General features: G+C 54.5%; 6 protein-coding genes across 6 annotated transcripts; 3 read left to right on the plus strand and 3 right to left on the minus strand.

Annotated features, from left to right (window-relative positions):
* Positions 1–94: 94 nt before the first annotated feature.
* LMH87_005130 (uncharacterized protein) lies at positions 95–1,462 on the minus strand (the record flags this gene model as incomplete). Its single annotated transcript, XM_056202790.1, has 1 exon — positions 95–1,462. The coding sequence occupies one exon, from the start codon at positions 1,460–1,462 to the stop codon at positions 95–97; it is 1,368 nt and encodes a 455-aa protein (XP_056058311.1).
* A 4,637-nt stretch (positions 1,463–6,099) lies between these two features.
* LMH87_005131 (uncharacterized protein) lies at positions 6,100–6,839 on the minus strand (the record flags this gene model as incomplete). The annotated part of the gene is made up of 4 exons (XM_056202791.1): positions 6,100–6,200; positions 6,302–6,486; positions 6,591–6,614; positions 6,799–6,839. 4 exons carry the CDS (start codon positions 6,837–6,839, stop codon positions 6,100–6,102), a joined length of 351 nt encoding a protein of 116 aa, XP_056058312.1.
* Positions 6,840–8,006: 1,167 nt separating this feature from the next.
* On the plus strand, positions 8,007–9,371 carry LMH87_005132 (uncharacterized protein; the record flags this gene model as incomplete). Its single annotated transcript, XM_056202792.1, has 1 exon — positions 8,007–9,371. One exon carries the CDS (start codon positions 8,007–8,009, stop codon positions 9,369–9,371), a length of 1,365 nt encoding a protein of 454 aa, XP_056058313.1.
* A 1,302-nt stretch (positions 9,372–10,673) lies between these two features.
* On the plus strand, positions 10,674–11,912 carry LMH87_005133 (uncharacterized protein; the record flags this gene model as incomplete). The annotated part of the gene is made up of 4 exons (XM_056202793.1): positions 10,674–10,837; positions 11,002–11,114; positions 11,216–11,709; positions 11,775–11,912. The coding sequence occupies 4 exons, from the start codon at positions 10,674–10,676 to the stop codon at positions 11,910–11,912; spliced, it is 909 nt and encodes a 302-aa protein (XP_056058314.1).
* Positions 11,913–13,516: 1,604 nt separating this feature from the next.
* LMH87_005134 (uncharacterized protein) lies at positions 13,517–15,551 on the minus strand (the record flags this gene model as incomplete). The annotated part of the gene is made up of 3 exons (XM_056202794.1): positions 13,517–15,057; positions 15,122–15,430; positions 15,494–15,551. 3 exons carry the CDS (start codon positions 15,549–15,551, stop codon positions 13,517–13,519), a joined length of 1,908 nt encoding a protein of 635 aa, XP_056058315.1.
* Positions 15,552–16,830: 1,279 nt separating this feature from the next.
* On the plus strand, positions 16,831–17,340 carry LMH87_005135 (uncharacterized protein; the record flags this gene model as incomplete). The annotated part of the gene is made up of 2 exons (XM_056202796.1): positions 16,831–16,868; positions 17,043–17,340. The coding sequence occupies 2 exons, from the start codon at positions 16,831–16,833 to the stop codon at positions 17,338–17,340; spliced, it is 336 nt and encodes a 111-aa protein (XP_056058316.1).
* Between the last annotated feature and the right edge of the window lie 454 nt (positions 17,341–17,794).

The raw sequence follows: 17,794 nt of genomic DNA on the forward strand, positions 1-17,794 counted from the left end.
GAAAAAATATACAACGAAAATAGTAGCTCCATCTGACGAGATCCAACATGCAAAATTATGTGATCCGCCCTTTCCATGCCATCAAGTCATGCAATTAAGCCCTGCGTTTGAATGCACCCTCGTCATCACTGTCCGAGTTCTCGCGCTTCAGACGCGGCGGTCCGCTCATTTTCAGTTGCGCAATGAATTTGCGAAATCTGTTCACATATGTTGGCGCCGCTTCTATTTGAGCCATTGTGTTGACGGTTCGCTCAAGGTGATGCGTGAACTTTTGCGCACCCTCTGGGATATTCTCTAGCTCGTCCAGGATGAAGCCGCGATCCACGTCTCCGAGGAAGCGGAGGAAGAGGCTTCGATCCGGGCGTCGGCCCCCAGCGCGGACATCGTTGTGGCGCTTCGCGACAGAGTCGAGGATGTGAATCAGAGTCTTTGCGGCAGCGTCCTTCTCCACGGCCTTGAGCGGTCGCTTGCCACTCCACATGGCGTAGCGGATGAGGCTAATCACGCCTTCGATGTGGCGCGCTGCCCAAGCGACAGAGTGAGTTCCTGGAGGTGTGTTTGGCTCGTCGCTGGAGACTCCCGAGTTGTGTGTGTCAAAGTCTTGGAGAACCGCATTTATTCGGTGCGTGAGCAGGCGAAACTGCTGAAGAATATCGCTCCCACGCGTCGTCTCTGAGAGGAAGTAGTTGAAGAAGATGTCGTCGTCGACCAACATGCGGAATACAGTGTAGTCAAGATCCTGGGGCTTCACAATCAGTGGGCCGAGAAATGGGCTGTCGAAGATATCAGGGCGGAAGGAATCCGTCTCGGTTTGGTATACCGAAGACAAAAGATTCCGTGATTCTTCAATGCGGTGCTTGTCAGCCTGTCTGGGGTCGTAGCAGTCCGGGTCGACGTGTCGGCAGTGCAGCCCATCGGCCACAATATTCAGGTGGTGTTCGGAGATGGCCTCGAAAGGGTCTCCCATCTCTTTGGGGTAGCCAGCAGAGGTCATGGTAAGAGGCGCCTCGTGGTTGGCGCGATACAGCGTCTGGTTGACGAGCTGGTCGAGGAGCCAGAGGATGTGACTGCAGGGCTCCTTGTCGTCCTCGCGCGCGCCCTGCGCACAGGAGCAGATCATGCGTGCTTCACCGGATGTGGGCGCGCGGATGCGAACGGAGCGGGTCACAACCTCGGACATTTGAAAGGCAAAGGTGTCTCCCACCTGGCGACAGTGCTGCACGACCATGGCCGGTGGCTCGTTGAACGTATCGCGGACAGTCGACTTTGTCTTTTCCGGGAGTTCGTCCAGGTTGTACACCAGACGTGTTGGGGAGCGAACTTGGTCCGATTGCTCGTCGTCGTCGCTCACATAGGAACCGTCGTCAGAGTCCGATTCGCTGTTTGGGGTTCCATAGTCGTCGTGGCTTGCGTCATTGTAGCTCTCTGCCGTCGGCACAGACAGGCGAAGAGTTGGCGGCATGGTTTCCAGTGTAAGTCTTTTGAGTGGCGCAACCGGAAGCTTCATTTATAGAAGGTCAAACACCGGATTAAGTCTCTGTCCCTCGCCAAAGTGGCAAAGAAGGTGCAGAGCAAAAAACGGGAGTGTGATGGGGGCCGAGGGGACAAACTATGTCAAAGTCGGGGATTGGGGGCGTTGTAATAAGTTGTTTGTCTCTAGTTTGGAAAAGTGAGCTGAAAGGACAAACTGCAGGACAATGTGCAGCTAGGCCAAGGTAAAGAGGCTAGTGAGAAAGGATGTCGTGTGTGATGGATCAATCACTGGAAGAGGTAGGCATCAATCGCCTTTAATAGATAGTCGCCCAAAAATTGTTGGTTCGTCGGCTCCAAGGTGAAGGCGGCAAAGGCAGTAGCGGCCCCCCTCCCCATCCCAAGATGGTGTGGGATCCATCTAACCAAAGTTGGGCGAACTGTGATGCAGGCGTTTAACCCATCCAAGAGCTGATCGCCTTGAGAAAGGGCATAGCTTCCTACAGGGGCGCAAACAAGCGGTCCTCTCCAACAAAGGCGCCAGCAGGGGGGAGTGGGCGTGGTGGGTTCTCGCGCCCACGATGGCGCCGGACGCTCCATATCACAGGCTGGGCGGATAGGCTGAACCAGGGCCTCGCGAGCATGTACTACGTGCATACACCGCCAGTGCGGAGGATACATCTGGAAGAGAACAAAGGGTGACGCTAAAAAAAGACCAAACGTTAGATCAGCATGGGTGCCCATGGCCGCCTTGCGCTAAAAGGGCTCGGAAGCGTTGGCATTGGAAATGGGCTGCATCCACGGTCTCTCACGAGAATGGCTGCAAGTAAACCGCCATGCCGGGACCTATGGCCGGGCCCACCAAAGAAAGACAAAGCCATTGCTGCAGCTCTCTGTATCCCACGGTGACTTTGACACCTGGCCTGCAGGAGAAGCTGGCGCCCCCCCTCCCCAACACTGTCGCCTTGGCTGACGCTGGCCTCGAAAGACGGTCGCCCCTGACGAGGCGATGCCTACACGAAACCAACCATACGATGTCATCTCAGTGCCCGAAACGATGGATTCGACCAGCACTGCCCTCCTAGAGGCTGTGCAGGGCAGTTACAGGACCCTTTGGCGAGAATGACTTACTCGAGAAGAAAAATCTACAAGCCCGATGACGACAAGCCCAAAGAGGAGAGACGGCGGTAACAGAGGTCTCCCAGCTGATCAGTGAAAGCTGGGGACGTTGGGGACGACGCGCCGCACTAACACGGAGTTCGGTGCTCCAACGAGTGCGGGCGTTTCCTTCTGGCTGCGGGTTGGTGGATTCGAGGGTTCTTGGACATGCCCCCCCGGTCCCGAACGATGCCCTGGGCGCTAATTGGTGAGCTTCTACTGGTAGTTATTCCACCGATTTCGTGCCCTCTTCGGCGCCTGCTTGCATGTAGCTGTCTCTCAGACCGGGCCAACTGAGGTCTCAAGCTGCGGCTGAATGAGGAATAGACACGAGAGTGAAGGGAGGGGAAAAATAGCATTTGTGACCCTTGCACAAAAATGCCAAGCCAACTGTGATGGTGTTAGTCGCTGGCACAATGTACATGTGTACATGAGTTCCCAGCACGGGGGGGCAAGACGGCAAAGCTCTACCCATCCTTTTCACCAGGCTTTTCCAATAATAGTCACAGCCAGTAAAACGGGTTCAAAATAATGAAGTTTGGTAGCCTGATGGTCAGGGAGGGGATCATGCACGCCTACGTTTGGTCGCAATCCCTTCTTTCTCCTGCAGCCTGCTCCCACCGAGAGGGCGACATCAGACAAGGCAAATAGGGCTTCTGCGCTTCGCCTCAGAACCTAACGCAAGGTACGCATTTACTATTTTTGGCATCACCATTACTCCAGAGCATGGAAGGAAGAAGTAGCAGAAGAAGAAGAGAAGAATAATGTGCATGACGGACAATGCATGCGGTGTGATGCTAGCACTCAAACTGCAAGCTAGCCACGATGCTGTCGTGTTTAGTAACACTCCACCACGACGATCAAAGACGCAGTGAACATCACACCACAAGAACCGATGCATCGTGTGAACCGTAGCCTTTCCATTGTGTCTTGTAGCGTTCACCCCGAAATGCCCCCCCTACCCCAATGCCGATGGCCAAGGTGAGCAAGAAACAGATGCATGTAAGCGCCGGCGCTTGGACTGCCTCGAGCTGAGTTGGGCCCTATCAGCGACCGAGTAGGAACCCCCTCCCCCCATCTGCCTATTTGGAGCCAGCTTGCCAGCCTACTGCGGATTTGCTAAATATACACGGCCAACTTGCTAACCGCCCGGGCAGAAGTGGAATACCCTCTGTCTCTGTCTCTCTTTCAAAAATAGGCAAGGCGGTTACGATTTCTACATTTAGAAACCAAACGTTTTTTTTTCTTCTATTTTGTATCTAGCCATCTCGATTGAGCACGGTTCACCAAACGTCGGCTCGCCCCGTCCCCCTTTCCTATTGTAGGAGGTTTCTCAAGCCTTTGCAGCCCGGCCCGTTCTGCGGCCAGGTGGGCTCTTCTCTCTACACTGCCCACGACGGGCCGCGAGAACGGGCCGCTGGCCGCCTCCCACTAGGCCACCTCTTTGCGAGGCCAGTCTGAACCGTGGGCGTTTTTTTTTTTTTTTTTTTCTTCTCTGTTATGCTCGCCTCTCAAGCTCGGCTCTTTTCTCCTTCTTCTCGCCTCTTCCGCGTGTGGCTGCGGTTCAGCCAGCGTGGTGGTGGGGAATAGCCGTTGGGCGCAACCAAACTCCGATAGCCGAGCTTGTGGTCATCTTTTCGTCCGGGCCGCCCGTCGTGAGGCCTGATGAGCTTATTCTACCTGGCTGCCAGAGCAGGTCGCACGGCTTGACCGACGCTCGTTGCCACGAGGCATTCTTGAGTCTAGCTGCGATGATGCGTGGTTCTCAATCGTGGTATTTGCAAGGAGATTGGACAGGGGAGCGCGTGTATGCCTCGATCGACCCATTTATGCTGGCCTCATCTCTGATGGAGAACCGCACGGGTGAGTTGGTCATTTCGCCATCACACTGCTGGGTTGGCCTGCGTGGTCTGCGTCGATTGAGCCGTGCATGCTGGCCTTGTCTCTGAATGAGGGCGCCGAACGGATGAGCTAGTCATTCCTCCGTCACCCTCGGTACACCGCTGGTCAGTGATTAGCAGGCCTACGTGGTCTCCCTCAGCCAAGCAGTCCATCATGAATTCTGTCTCTTACTCGGGTGCCGATCAATCGAAGCTAGCAAGCCCACAGTCAAGGCAAATTAGGCTTTCAGCCGTTGGCCAGCGTCGTCTGCCTTCGATCAAGCCGTCAATGATGGCGTTGTCATCGTCAGAGCAGCCGATGCAAGTTCAACACCGCGCAGCAAGCACACCGCTGTTCAATGTTGGCCGGTGTGGCCTCATTTCTCCTGTCAGTTCGCAACGCGAGGCAGATTTCTGCCTGTCGAGGCCACGCAGCTCTACTCGTTGGGCAGAGCAAACGAACCGCCGGAACTGTCGTCATTGGTATCAGACACCGGCCGTTTGTCTTGTTCTGGTAGAAACGTGACCCCCAAAAATTAAAATCAGAGTTTGGGGTCCGCCGGGAACGCCGTCAAGCGCTACGGAGCTTAATCTCTCGTCATGGTTGGATATTTTGAGCTTTGGCAGCTCTAGCGCTCAAGGTAGGTTCAAGTGCTACCGATGCCTTTGCGCCCATTATCGAGCATGTCCATGTCATTGACATGTTAAGCTACAACTACTCTACACTGACCCGAGGCTGGTGAGTGGTGGTCCCGCCAGAGGCAAGCATCCATGACGCCCATTTGTGTTGGGCTCCTCGGTCCCAGCTAGATATACTACACTGAAATGTACATTTCTACGTGTCGCCGGGCCAAGAGTTGACTTGAACGTTGGGTAGCTCGCAAACGAAGTGTATTCATTCAGCGTATTCTAGGAAACAATCTCATCGTCGCACAACCAATTGAAAGGAGCGGAGACACCAGTGTCAAAGGAAGGTTCAAAAAGCAAGTCAAGGAAAATGACAGAAATGAAGGAGAGAGGAAAAAGAACAACTTGGGCTGCTTGGTAATAAACAATAATATAATAAATGGCAACCCTATGCATGTTCATGGTGACTGGATCGTTTCGTCACAATAATAGCACAAGTAGCCAGACCCTCCTAAAATTCCTATAGTGTAACAGGGTTCCATTCCGCCACTTCGTCTTGGGATTAAAGAAATGTTGAGTAATTCGTCGTTGCCGTCAAGATTATGTGTTGGTTTGGTCGGCGTTTTAGGCAATCTCAGCTCTTGTATGCCTCGAGGCACCAGTCGATATGTCGTCGTCGGTATTTGGGGGGCCAGAAATCGGCAATGGCATGTCGAGCTGGCGAGGCAGGGGTTTACATTCACGCGTGCGCCGCGATGGGGCGGCGCATGTTCTCTACAAAGCGAACGGCGCGTGGGCTGATGGACCCGGGCTGGGTTGGCTCGGACGCCGGAGACACGCTTCGCAGGATGGTTTTGGGATCCGACGAAGTAGTCCTGGGGGTTGTCTTGGGAGACGGGGTAGACCGGCCTGCAGATGAGGAAGTTTTCTTCTCTCGCAGACCATCAACAGACCGGTCAAATTGTCAATCGATACCGTGCTGCTTCTTGAGCCTCGCTAACGATTCGCGGCGTGCCTCCAGGTCCTCTTTTGACTTGGCCATCTTGTCTGGCTGGTGGTATAGTACTGGGGGGGATGTTAGCGGAGCGCTTCGAGGGCGATGATGCAGTGCAGACGGGTGGGGATGGAGCGCGGGCAAGGAAAGTCGTCGGGTGGTGGCTTCGTACCAACTAGATAGCGGTTCTGAAAGTTGAAGCCGTTGAGCTTGTCGCAGGCTTGCTTGGCATCAATGACATCCTCATAAACCACAAAAGCAGTTCCTTTGGTCGCGTTGGCGATGCCCTGTCGGACCTGGCGAATGGGACCGAATTTTCCAAAGAGATCGAAGAGCTCTTCCGGCGTTACGTTGTAGCTGTTGAGATTTTCATGTTAGCATGGCTTCCCGAATCGTCGTGGTCGCAAGATGGAGCAGCATGGCAGGGACAGAAAAATATCGCGGGCGGAAAAAAAATGTACCTCAGGTTCTTGACGAACAGAGCTCTATAAAACAGTTAGCAACAGCTGAGAGAAGCGTCGTTGATGCCATCGTTGGTCGCCTGGTGTCGGGCGACGTCCCGCAGGCAGACACACTCGGGCGCAGGGGCCAGGCCGGTGGTGAGAAACCAGGCAGGACGCGGCGGGCGATAGACGGCAGACGACGGGCGAGGCGCGCGGAGAGACTGACCGATTGACTTCAGGGGCAAGTTTCCCACCGCGACTACTCATCTCTTGGATGATTTTCGGAGGGCGACGAAGGGGGGGATCGTGGAATCGGGACGGGCTCCGATGGAGAAATGCGTAGATGGATTTGATGATGGGAGGCGCAGAGGCGGCGGACGCTGGGCAGAGGCGGGTGAGGGAGCGTTGTTGTCACGTGACGCGTCAGAGATAGAGCACGTTTCTCCAGCGATTTTTGGACGGGGGAGTCTCTGGGGGCGACTTGTTCTGCCAGCGGGTGCCACAGCAGTCTCAAGCCAAGCAAACCCGGTTTAGCGGCTTATTTCCAGCGGTCCCAAGTGGCTTCGGCGGGTTGGCTCCAGTTCTTTCTCTTCTATCAGCGGCTGGCCTTCGGCGTGGCGTGCTTTTTTTCGGCGCTGACGGAGAGCCAAAAGGTGTCTGGTAGGCACGAGACCGGAAGCTGTGGGCCGTGGGCAAGCAATGGTGCTGGCTGGTAAATTTAGAGGTCGTTGGAAGACTCGCTGTCTTTGATGCTGGCCTTGATTAAATGGGGCGTTATCACAGCAGTTGGTGCAGAAAAATTCCAATCGTAACGGTGAATAACTAGACAGAAAACAAGAGTATGAATCAGGCCGGGCCGGACAATAAATATATAGTAACCTTGCTGCCAATCTGAATCAATCGGGTGACAGCCGTGACATAACATGCTGCCGCCTGTATCACAGCCACGCAATCCGTCGTGCGTGCTGTGCGTAGTGTGGCCCAAGCACCTGAGGCGCAGCGGAGATGCCTAACAGTTTGTGGTACAAGGTTTGCGCTGGCCCAGTTAGTGTTTCCGAAGGTAATCCGTAGCAGCTTGGCCCATTGCCGAGCTTCCCGTTCAACACGCGGCGACCGACCTGCCCCGAGATAACGACATCCACTCGCTGCACGGCAAACAAACTCGAGAAGCCAATCGCCTGTTGCTATCAATATCGCTACCGTGACTTGTCAATGGCATTCACTTGCCCATTCCCTGCCCACATGATGCGTCTGCTGCCGTGAATGAAAAGGTGAGCTCCAAGTGAGCTCCAAGTGAGCTTGACCTGATCGGCCAACCCGCCATCGTCGACTTTGCCTCCATGGGTTCATCATCACCAACGCCGTGAAGCCTTTCACAGTGTTCTTCCGTATCACCAGCCAGACCCGGAATATCCCCAGAAATTTGATGCAGCCATGGCGCCGCGCTTTGGGGACCGGATTCTCCAAGTCTTTGACGTGCCTCCGGACGCCTACGAGTTCCTGGTCAGCATCTTAGAGAACCGCACGGCGTCTCCGGACGACCTAAAGCTCATCTTTAACGAAAGCTTGGTTGCCGGCGCCGAGGCATGGTATCATGAGCTTCACCACGCCTTGCAACGCAGCAGCAGCATTCCATCGCCATCACCTGCGGAGAGTGGCAATCCATCCGAGAAGCCATGGGCGGCCACGGATCGTCTCATCGAAAAGGTTAAATCTCTCGCCAGAGAAGCTACCTCTGGCTTGCTACAGGGCCCTCGGGCGGTCGAGAGCCAAAAGAAGAACAAGGTTACCACGGCCGCCAAACGCACAGCCGATGCTGCATCGTCGCACTACTGGTGTCAAGGGGGCGATAGTGACGACGTGTTCACCCCAACAAAAAGATCCCGACTTGCAGGCTTGCCGAGTACTTCCATCTCGCGGCTAAACGTCAACGCTCCCAGTCTTCGCCCTTTTTGCTTTAACCCAGAGGAGCTTGGCGAGTCACAGCTTTCAAGCGTGCACACCAATGTCGGCACATCACCCTACTTTACCACGCCAACAAGAACCCCGCGGCCTGTCGTTTCACGTCCCAGTCCCGGAACGGTATCCTGTATCCCTTTCCCTCCTCTGAGCGCGGAGTCATTCGGTATCATCCAAGAGCAAGTGGCCCATGAGCCTTTCTGGCTTCTCATTGTGGTGACGTTTCTCATAAAGACCAAGGGTGAACATGCTATCCCGACCTTTCTACGAGTCAAAGAACGTTTCCCAGCGCCGTGTGATGTCGCCAATCCGGACAATGCCATGGAAATTCTCGACATGATTAAGCACCTGGGCCTTTGCCAGAACCGACTGGGGTTTATGCAGAAATATGCTCAGTACTTCATGTTCGATCCACCTCGCCCAGGAATCCGCCATCGCGTGAGCAAGTACGACACGCGCGAAGTTGGCCAAGCCTTGAAGAAGCAAGCCGATGCCCACGCTGAGGATGTCACTGACGGCTGGGAGATTGGGCACATGACGCAGGGCCCTTATGCGATTGACAGCTGGCGCATCTTTTGCAGGGACGTGCTCCTGGGCAGGGCTAGGGACTGGAACGGCAAGGGCGCCAAGGGAGAGTTCCAGCCAGAGTGGATGAGGGTCTTGCCGGCGGATAAGGAGCTTCGAGCCTATCTACGATGGATGTGGATGCGTGAGGGCTGGGAGTGGGATCCGGCGACGGGGGAGAGGACGGTGCTGCGGGAGGAGATGCGCCAGGCCGTGGAAGGGGGCCGCGTCGAGTATGACATTTATGGAGGGCTGCAGATTGTGGGCGAGCAGTGAGCGCAGGAAGCACTGGGAGTTGCTATCAGGACATGGGATACCCATTAGAAGGAGAAGAGACACAGACACGCTGCCGCCTGGTTTGCGCATTGAAATGGTTGGTTTTGCTTGCGGAGATGGTGTAATCGAATAGCTAGCCGGAGTACGTGGCAACAACACTTGCCGAGTTAGAAGAAATGGCTTTTTCCAACCAATCCATCTGAATTATGAACAGAGTAGAGTGAGTTCAGTGGCCCGGTAGGAGCCAACGAGTAGACAAAGGATCAAATCCAACTCGCAATCCCAAACTCAAACCCGAATAGATATAAGCCACATCTGTTGAAGTCGGCACCATCAGCTAGATGCAGGCTGGGAGAGGACAACCTGTACTCGAAGACTGGAATGGAAGGTGGTGGCGCCTCCAGCTTCACTTGTGGTGCAACAGCGCGTGACCTAGCTGTTGGCATAATAAGCCACTGGGGTGATGAGTGCCGTGAGATGCAGTGAGCTTTAGTGGGGGGGGGAAGCGCTAAGCCGGTGGTAGCAGGTGCCTGCGAAGCGAGACGACAACACACCACGCGCGCCTCTGTGCCTGGAGTCTTGGGTTAGCTTTACAGGGCACTTTTAGCCTCGGCCGCCACTGAAAGAGAGCCCTAAAACCCCAAAGCCTGGTGGGGGTGGGCTTTTTGCGGCGCTCGGCTTGTGCCATGACAGGACCAAGGTTGGACCTGCCGTGTGTCAGAGCAAAGTACCCCTCCACACAAATCTTGCGGCAAAGTGACTTTTGCAACCACATCGTAGAAAGGACACAGTTGCTATGTTGAGGTCATAGCTCGGCCTGGCACATCAAGATCCCTCACGATTTCAAGCCCATCAACGACCAGCCACAAATGTTTGATTTCCTGGAGGCTCAAACCTGAGCTCTGCCAAAATTTATTCAGCTGTGCTATTTTCAATTTCTTCTATAAAAAATAAAAAGAATTCACATCCTGACGACACGCGCGCATCTCCTCGCAGCTCCTACTACCCCAGCCTCCCTTTTACATCGCCGCCCCCGGTGCTCTTACTGCTCTGACGGCCTGTGCCCGCTCCGCTCCCCGCCCTTTTCGGCCTAGGTAGGTAGGCAAGGCCCAGTAGTGGACAGCTGGTCTGAACACCGTTCCCCGACAGACCACCACACGCCGCCTCCGATTTCCATCTCTCGACAAGTCTGTCAATTCGTCGACCCTTTTTCTCTCGCAACTTCCCATCACCGCCTGGAGCGCGCGCAATCTGCCCGACAACGAAACTACGACTTGCTCTCCTCCGAACCTCCCCCCAATCATGTCCCTCCGAGGCGGCTCCTCCGCCGGCTATGGCCTCAACAGCGGCCCCAACCCGTACGGCTCATCCTCGAACGAGCAGGAGCAGGGCATCCTCGACCAGATCCGCCCCTACACCAGCAAGGTTGAGGATTTCCTCGAGACCGCCAGCGAGCCCATCAAGCCGTGAGTTTCTACCAGAACCGCCCGCCTCTCTCCCTTGCCCCGTCGACAATAGCTCTTGTCCCTCGGGGTCTTGTCGCGCGCGCGCCGCCACTAGCCATGACGAAGCAACGACACGAGACCCAAGAATGATCTAGAGGCTAATTCAATTCGTGTTCTCTGTGCAGTTACCTCCCCGCCATTGGCCGCTTCCTCATCGTCGTCACCTTCCTGGAAGATGCTCTCCGCATCATGACCCAGTGGAACGACCAGCTCATCTACCTCCGCGACTATCGTCACAGTAAGCCCGCCCCCTCCGTCGCTCAACTTCGCGATGCTCCTGGAAGATGACAAAAAGGTCAAAAAGAGAGACGAGCGCTTGTACTGACAGAAGCTTCGCAGTCCCCTCTGGTATCACCCACCTCTTCCTTCTCGTCAACGTCGTCGCCATGCTTGCCTGCTCCACGCTCGTCATTGTCCGCAAGTACTCCGACTACGCCGTCGCCGGCCTCATGGGCGTCGTCGTTACCCAGGCTCTCGGATACGGTCTCATCTTTGATCTCAACTTCTTCCTGCGCAACCTCTCCGTCATTGGCGGCCTCATCATGGTCCTCTCCGACTCGTGGGTGCGCAAGACCAAGGCTTTCGCCGGCCTGCCCACGCTCGACGAAAAGGACCGCAAGATGTACTTTCAGCTCGCCGGCCGCGTGCTCCTGATCTTCCTGTTTGTCGGCTTTGTCTTCTCCGGCTCGTGGTCCATCTGGCGCGTCCTCGTCTCCATCCTCGGCGCCGGCGCCTGCGTCATGGTCGTCGTCGGCTTCAAGGCCAAGTTTAGCGCCACGCTGCTCGTCGTCATCCTCTCCATCTTTAACCTCTTTGTCAACAACTTCTGGACTGTATGTTTTCTGCCACGGTCCTCAATATACTATAGATTGTATTTTGTCGCTAACTTTCGATGCAGCTCCACGAGCACCACCCCCAGAAGGACTTTGCCAAGTACGACTTCTTCCAGATCCTCTCCATTGTCGGTGGTCTTCTCCTCCTCGTCAACAGCGGCCCCGGCCAGTTCTCCATCGACGAGAAGAAAAAGGTCTACTAAAGCGAAACTGCTCCTCTCGCTCCGAGGGAGTGTCCCTGCAAACACACACAAAATCTTGGATGTTCAACAGAGAGATGTTTACGCGTTCACGCCCCCTCCCTCCGACCGGTGTGGCGGTTCAGAAAGTCGATTTTTCTTTTAGCCATTACGCAATGGTAATGTATACGACAGCGGAAGAGAAGGCTCGATGATTTGGAGATTTGGGAGGAAGAAGAAGAAGAAAATATTCACCATGATCATTACCATGTCAACGGCGACTACGCCAGCTATCTCATGTATAGAAAAGCTCGTTTGGCAAAATTGTCGGCGTATGAATTGAGCAATTACACATACAATTGATTTTTTTTTACTTTTATGACGTTGCGAATCCGCGTTATTTTTGATGCCGTCATGGTAATGGGCAGCTCCTAATTGGGTCATGGTTGAGCTTCACGTGATGGGTTCACCATCGGCAATCGCCCTGCCAAGCCCAAGATGGAGTACAAAGATGCATCTCGCCCGATTTGACATTTTTTTTTTACTTTTAACACGATTTGAGATGCATGTTGTCTATTCCTGCTGAACTACGAGCGGTGGCCGCCGTGACGCGCTGCTACTCTGCAGGTAGCTGCATGTTCAGCTGGTAGCTGCAACAAGGGCATGAAACATGTCTAGGGTAAGACGAGGCGAGAAGCGACCAGCGACGAACAATATTTCGTATACGCAGGTCACAACAAAAGAAGTCGTGTAACTATGCTGTATGTATCAGTTCAGGTAGTGAACATGGACTTGGCAAGATTTTTGCTATTTACATTACTCCTCGATCTTTGGATTAAACCATCTATTGAATGTACTGCCAAGGTCACCTCCACCACAGCACAGCATCCAAACCAGATTTTACGCGTATTGTGTAACAGTCAACATGGCAGGAAGAATTATTTTCAACCATGCTTTGAATTTATGCAAATGTGATACCATGATATGTAAAACAAACAAGAAAGAAAAAAACACAGCCACCACTCCACCACGCAGAGAAGAGAGCGCTCCGCTTCATGCCCAAAAGGACGCCCTCCTCTCTCTCGTCCCTGTTTTGTAGCTGTTGGGGAAAAAATAGAAAGAACAACCTGTTCGCTCACACCCCCCTTGCCGGCCGTTTCACGAAATAAAATAAAAAACTGTGCCCAAAAAAAAAGACCAAAAAGCCCAAAAACGCAGAATAAAATACCCAAATGCCAGTGCTGAAAAAGATGAATAATTTCAAGTCGACAAAACGCCCAACACACACGCAACACAACCAGTAATAGCCCTTTTGTCCTGACTGTTTCGAGGAAAACACAGCCAAGACTAGAAATGAAAGCGGACAACTTCCACATTAATGCTCGACACGACCCGTAGAGATCTCTTTCGCAACAAGACCACATCTCCAAAAAGCCAGACACCATGCAATCAAAAAAGAGACATGAATATCGCTCCAGGAAGAAAGAAAGAAAGAAAAGGAATACGTGAGGTCATCATCGTTATAAAAAACAGAGAGGGGGATATCCTTCAAAGATACTGGGGGGAGAAAAATGCTGCACTTTTTTCTTCTTCTCTCAAAACAAGATTCGTTTGGCTCGGGTTGTCCCCTATGCGCCCGAGACCTTGCGGGCCGTGGCGAGGGCCGCTACCGAGGTCCCTTGGCTGATGCTGCCTACGCGACCGCTCGTCTTGCGCACACCGGCCGATGAAGTCGACGAGTCCTTGCTGCGGAGCGGTGACTCGGGCATGGCACCGCGCCGGCTGCCGCGAACGCGGGGGAGGGTGGCCGAGGCGCTCTGTGTGCGCTCCACTGCCTTGGGTGACCGGCCGGTACCAATGTTCTCGGCGTCCTGAGAAGCGTCATTGTCAACCATGTAGACCGTCGTGGTTGATGTGGTCTGGCTGACGGAGCGCGACTTTTCGCTCCGCATGGGCGACTGGGACGCCTTGCGGGAGCTGCGCATGCGGATGAGGAGCTCTTCCTCGGAATCGGCGGCGCCGCCAGCTGAATGACGCTGCACGGCAACGACTTCCGTCTCCTGCTCAATGTCTTGCTTCTCCTCAATCGTCGTCGTCCCCGATCGTTGATACGGGTGGTGGCGCTCCGAACGAGTCTTTCTGGGCTGGCCGGGGGTGGGCGCGGGCAGGTAGTCCTCCTGGTTGTGTCCTTGGTTGCTGCGGTCCTCCACCTCGCTCAGGGGTGTGCGGTTCGAGGGGCTGCGGTTGGGGGGCGTGGACAATTGGCCGTTGCGGATCGAGCTCTTCTGCATGGCTCGGATAGGTGTGCTCGGCACCGGGTTCGAGGTTGCCATCTCACGTCGCAGTCTGCGCTCAACGCGCTCTTCAATCCACCACTCGCGGAACGTCCCTTGGTTGAGGTGCAGCCAGTGCTGCTGGGGGCCGACCACCATGCCGGGGCGCATGAAGCGCATAAACGAAATGACCTCGTCGGCGGTGAAGCCGTGGCGGTAGATGAGGTAGGCGCCAATCAGGCAGCCCGTGCGGCCCAGGCCGGCCTTGCAGTGGACGGCGATGCCCTTCTTCTTGACGGTAATCATCTCGTGGGCGAGGCGGATAAACTTGCGGACAGTGGTCAGCGGAGGGCAGGTGCCGTCGTCAAAGATCATGTCAATGTGCTGGATGCCCAGGGCCTCAAAGTACGAGGGCGAGTAGAGGTGCGAGTTGAGGCGCACGACCAGGCCAATGTTGCGCTCGGCAAAGTGCGACAGGACATTCTTGAAGGGCTGCGGCAGCGTGGGGTGCGCATCGAGCGCATCGAGGTCTTTGGGCAGGAGCTTGAAGAGGTCCGAGTCTTCGCTGATCTTGGCGACGGGGGTGTGCTGGGGCGAGGCAAAGGCGAGGAAGTTGGGCGTGACCCAGTTGAAGTCGCCGTGCTCGACACGCTCGAAGCGCTCGTATTCGTCGAGGTCAAAGTTGTCGAGGTCGATGCACTTTTCCTCCTTGGCCTTCCAGACGCCGTAGACGACGTCCTGGACCGTGATGCCATAGTCGGCCTGACTATAGCCGGCATCGCGGAAGGGCATCAGGGGCGGGTCGACCTGGGCAATGGGGGCGAGGGCCAGATGAGGCGGCCAGTTTTGGATGAGGACCATGTAGCACGCGAGCATGCAGGCGGCGTTGGCACGGCCTGGAGCAAGCCTGTTAGCAAAGACATGAAAATCACAACAAGCAAAGGGGCTCTCTGCGCTTACTTCTGGGGTCGGCAGCGCTCCAAAAGACGACTGGGCGATCCTTGTTCTCCTTGGCGCCGAGGATGTCGTGGAAGCGAATGGCGAAACGGTAGAGGTGGCCAATGTGCAGCGGGCCAAAGTCGTGGTGGAAGGCATTGTAGAAGAGGCTGTCGTCAATCGTAAAGTAGCAAGGAGGCGAGCGGCAGCTGGGCGACGGCGCAGCACGACCTTCAGCCGCTCTTTGCGCTCGCTTTCGCGGCGACTCGGGCGGCGAAGGAAATGGTGTGTCAGTCGTGGGCGGGTTGATGTAGGCGGCGAGGTAGAGTCGGTCTGGAGGCAGTCAGTATGGCGGGTTGGCAACCAGCGACAGCACGAGAGAAAAAAAAAACTTACCGGGAATATATTCAATAACCTGACCCAGGTTCTGGGCGTGACGAGAGGTAGGAGCCATTGCGAGTGGCTCTCTGTATGTCCTCAGTCGCAGCTTGGTTGCGTGATGTTGTTTTGCCTGAACTTGTTTTGATTTGCGACGGGCGGGTGGTTGCGATGCTAAGTATGCGTTTCTTGGCCAAGTAGTTAAAAAAAAAAAGCAGAACAACACTGGGCTGGATCGTCCTCTGAAGCCGGTGGGTGTTGAGCTTCCTTTATTGCCCGAGAGAAAATAAATGCAGACAAAGGGTTGCGAGAGGGTTGTGCTTGCTTGGGGATGTTGTTGTTTTGGTTGAGGCCCGTGGGGGGAGGAGGTTTTGGCTGGCGGCCAGCAGCAGTGTGGAGGGACAAGGGAAGCTGTACGATAGTGGATCTGCAAGGCCAACCCAGAGGCGGTGATGAAGAAGACGCACAAACAAGGGGGACCAGGTCAGACTGCCCTCGGGAAGAAGAGGAAGAAGAGGAAAGATGCTTGTGTAAGAGTGAAGCGAAATGCAAAAGGCGAACAGCGTTGATAAAGGGGAGGAAGAAGAAGAAGAAGAAGAAGAAGAAGAGAGGATGCTGCCTTTGCCACAAACAATGGGCAATAAAATGTTTAGGCCAAAGGGGGCCAGGGTGGATGCGGGTGAATTGTAGCGTGTGAGGAGCGAGCAGGCCAAGGTATTTGGGCTGACGGTAACGATTGAAAAAGATGCTCGCCGCCGCCGTCGCCGTTGTTGTTTTGTTTTGAGGCTACCTGTGGTGGAACCGTGGAACCGTTTTCTTTTTCTCTTCCTTCCTTTTGCTCACTTTAGGAACCAAATCCGTCCCCTTGCTTGACTGCGTTCTTTGCGTAACAAAAGAAATCCCAGCACGAGGCGTTCACGCTCTCAACACTAGCACAGCGTATGGACTCTCTGTCAACTGATCCCTGTCGGGGCCTCCCGGCGGCTCGAGTTCCAAACATGGACCGGGGTGCAGCGGGCTTGGTGAGACCCCAGTCCTGTCACCACGGCAACGAACGCCGTTGCAGCCACAATGTGGCTTACTCCTCTGCGTGAGCCACACATCTCAAAAGAAAAGTGACCCCGCCCTTGGAGAAGTTGTGTTTCGGAGCGAGACAAAAAAAAATCCACGACATTGCCTCGACTACATTCCAGACGGGCAAAACAAAACAAAAAGAAATCCGCAGATAACCTGTTTTCAGGCTTCGGGAAGAGCACCAGCGCGAGTCGACGCCACACAGCCTCGTGTTCCCAAAATAGAAGGGTTAAAGAAAAGTGAAAGCGTCATCCACAGGTCTGCAGCGGTTCAAGTAGATCATGGCTGCCGTTGCTGATGCTGCATTTCCCTGCTCCCTGTAAGTATTTTACATCATGACTCTAATTTTTATTATAACTCTTTTCTTCTTTCAAAATTCAGCCCACGCTTTTATTTTAGAAAACGCTTTTGTCGGCTTTTCTTTCCGGGAAAAAAAAATCAATTCCTTCATTCTATCCAATGGCTCTACATCTTACTTACAAAGTGCTATTAGTGAGCTCAAGGTCCCCTTTCCCACCCACCGCCTGGCCTCGACGGCGCTGCAGGCCATCCAGGTCGACCCGGAGCTGTCGCCGCTCGTCCGGCGGCACCTCTCCCTCGTGCCGTCATCTTCACCTGAAGACGCGGCCGCAGCCGACCCGCAGGAGGAGGTGCTGCTGCACGTCGACTACCGGGCCACGACCAACCGCATGCTCCGCGTCGCCGTCAACTCCTTCATGGACAGCCTCAGGCTGGTGATGGAGGTCATGGAGCACCTCGACGAGGACGTCCTCGCGCAGCCGCCCAGGTAGGCCATTGGCGCAGCGGACAATGACCAGAGGACGCGGCGGCGGCGGAGGATTGTAAATAGACATGACCACATTTGTACATATGAACACGTAGAGACACCCTCCGGCGGCACAAAGCAGGCACTGCTTCCATAGCAGAAATTCTCAAACATCACTAGATGACATGCTTCCTTGATAGTGGCGGAATGGTATACAGGCTTACACAAAATACAATGTACATACACACATGCACATGCCGACCAAAACACATGCATCGCGCCAGCAAAACAGTTGACAAGGTCAAGTATCATGTACATTTGGCATAGTATAGACTGTTTATATACTTGTTGCTATTTCACCAAGAGCGATTGCTACTATTGCAAACCAACATTGTAAAGGGAGAAAAAATCTCTAAACAAACATGCTTGAAAAGAACAAAATTCCCACCCAGCAAGTCCAGATCCTTCACGACGTTACC

This window comes from Akanthomyces muscarius, chromosome 1 (assembly GCF_028009165.1).
Source record: "Akanthomyces muscarius strain Ve6 chromosome 1, whole genome shotgun sequence".
Lineage (NCBI taxonomy): Eukaryota > Fungi > Ascomycota > Sordariomycetes > Hypocreales > Cordycipitaceae > Akanthomyces > Akanthomyces muscarius.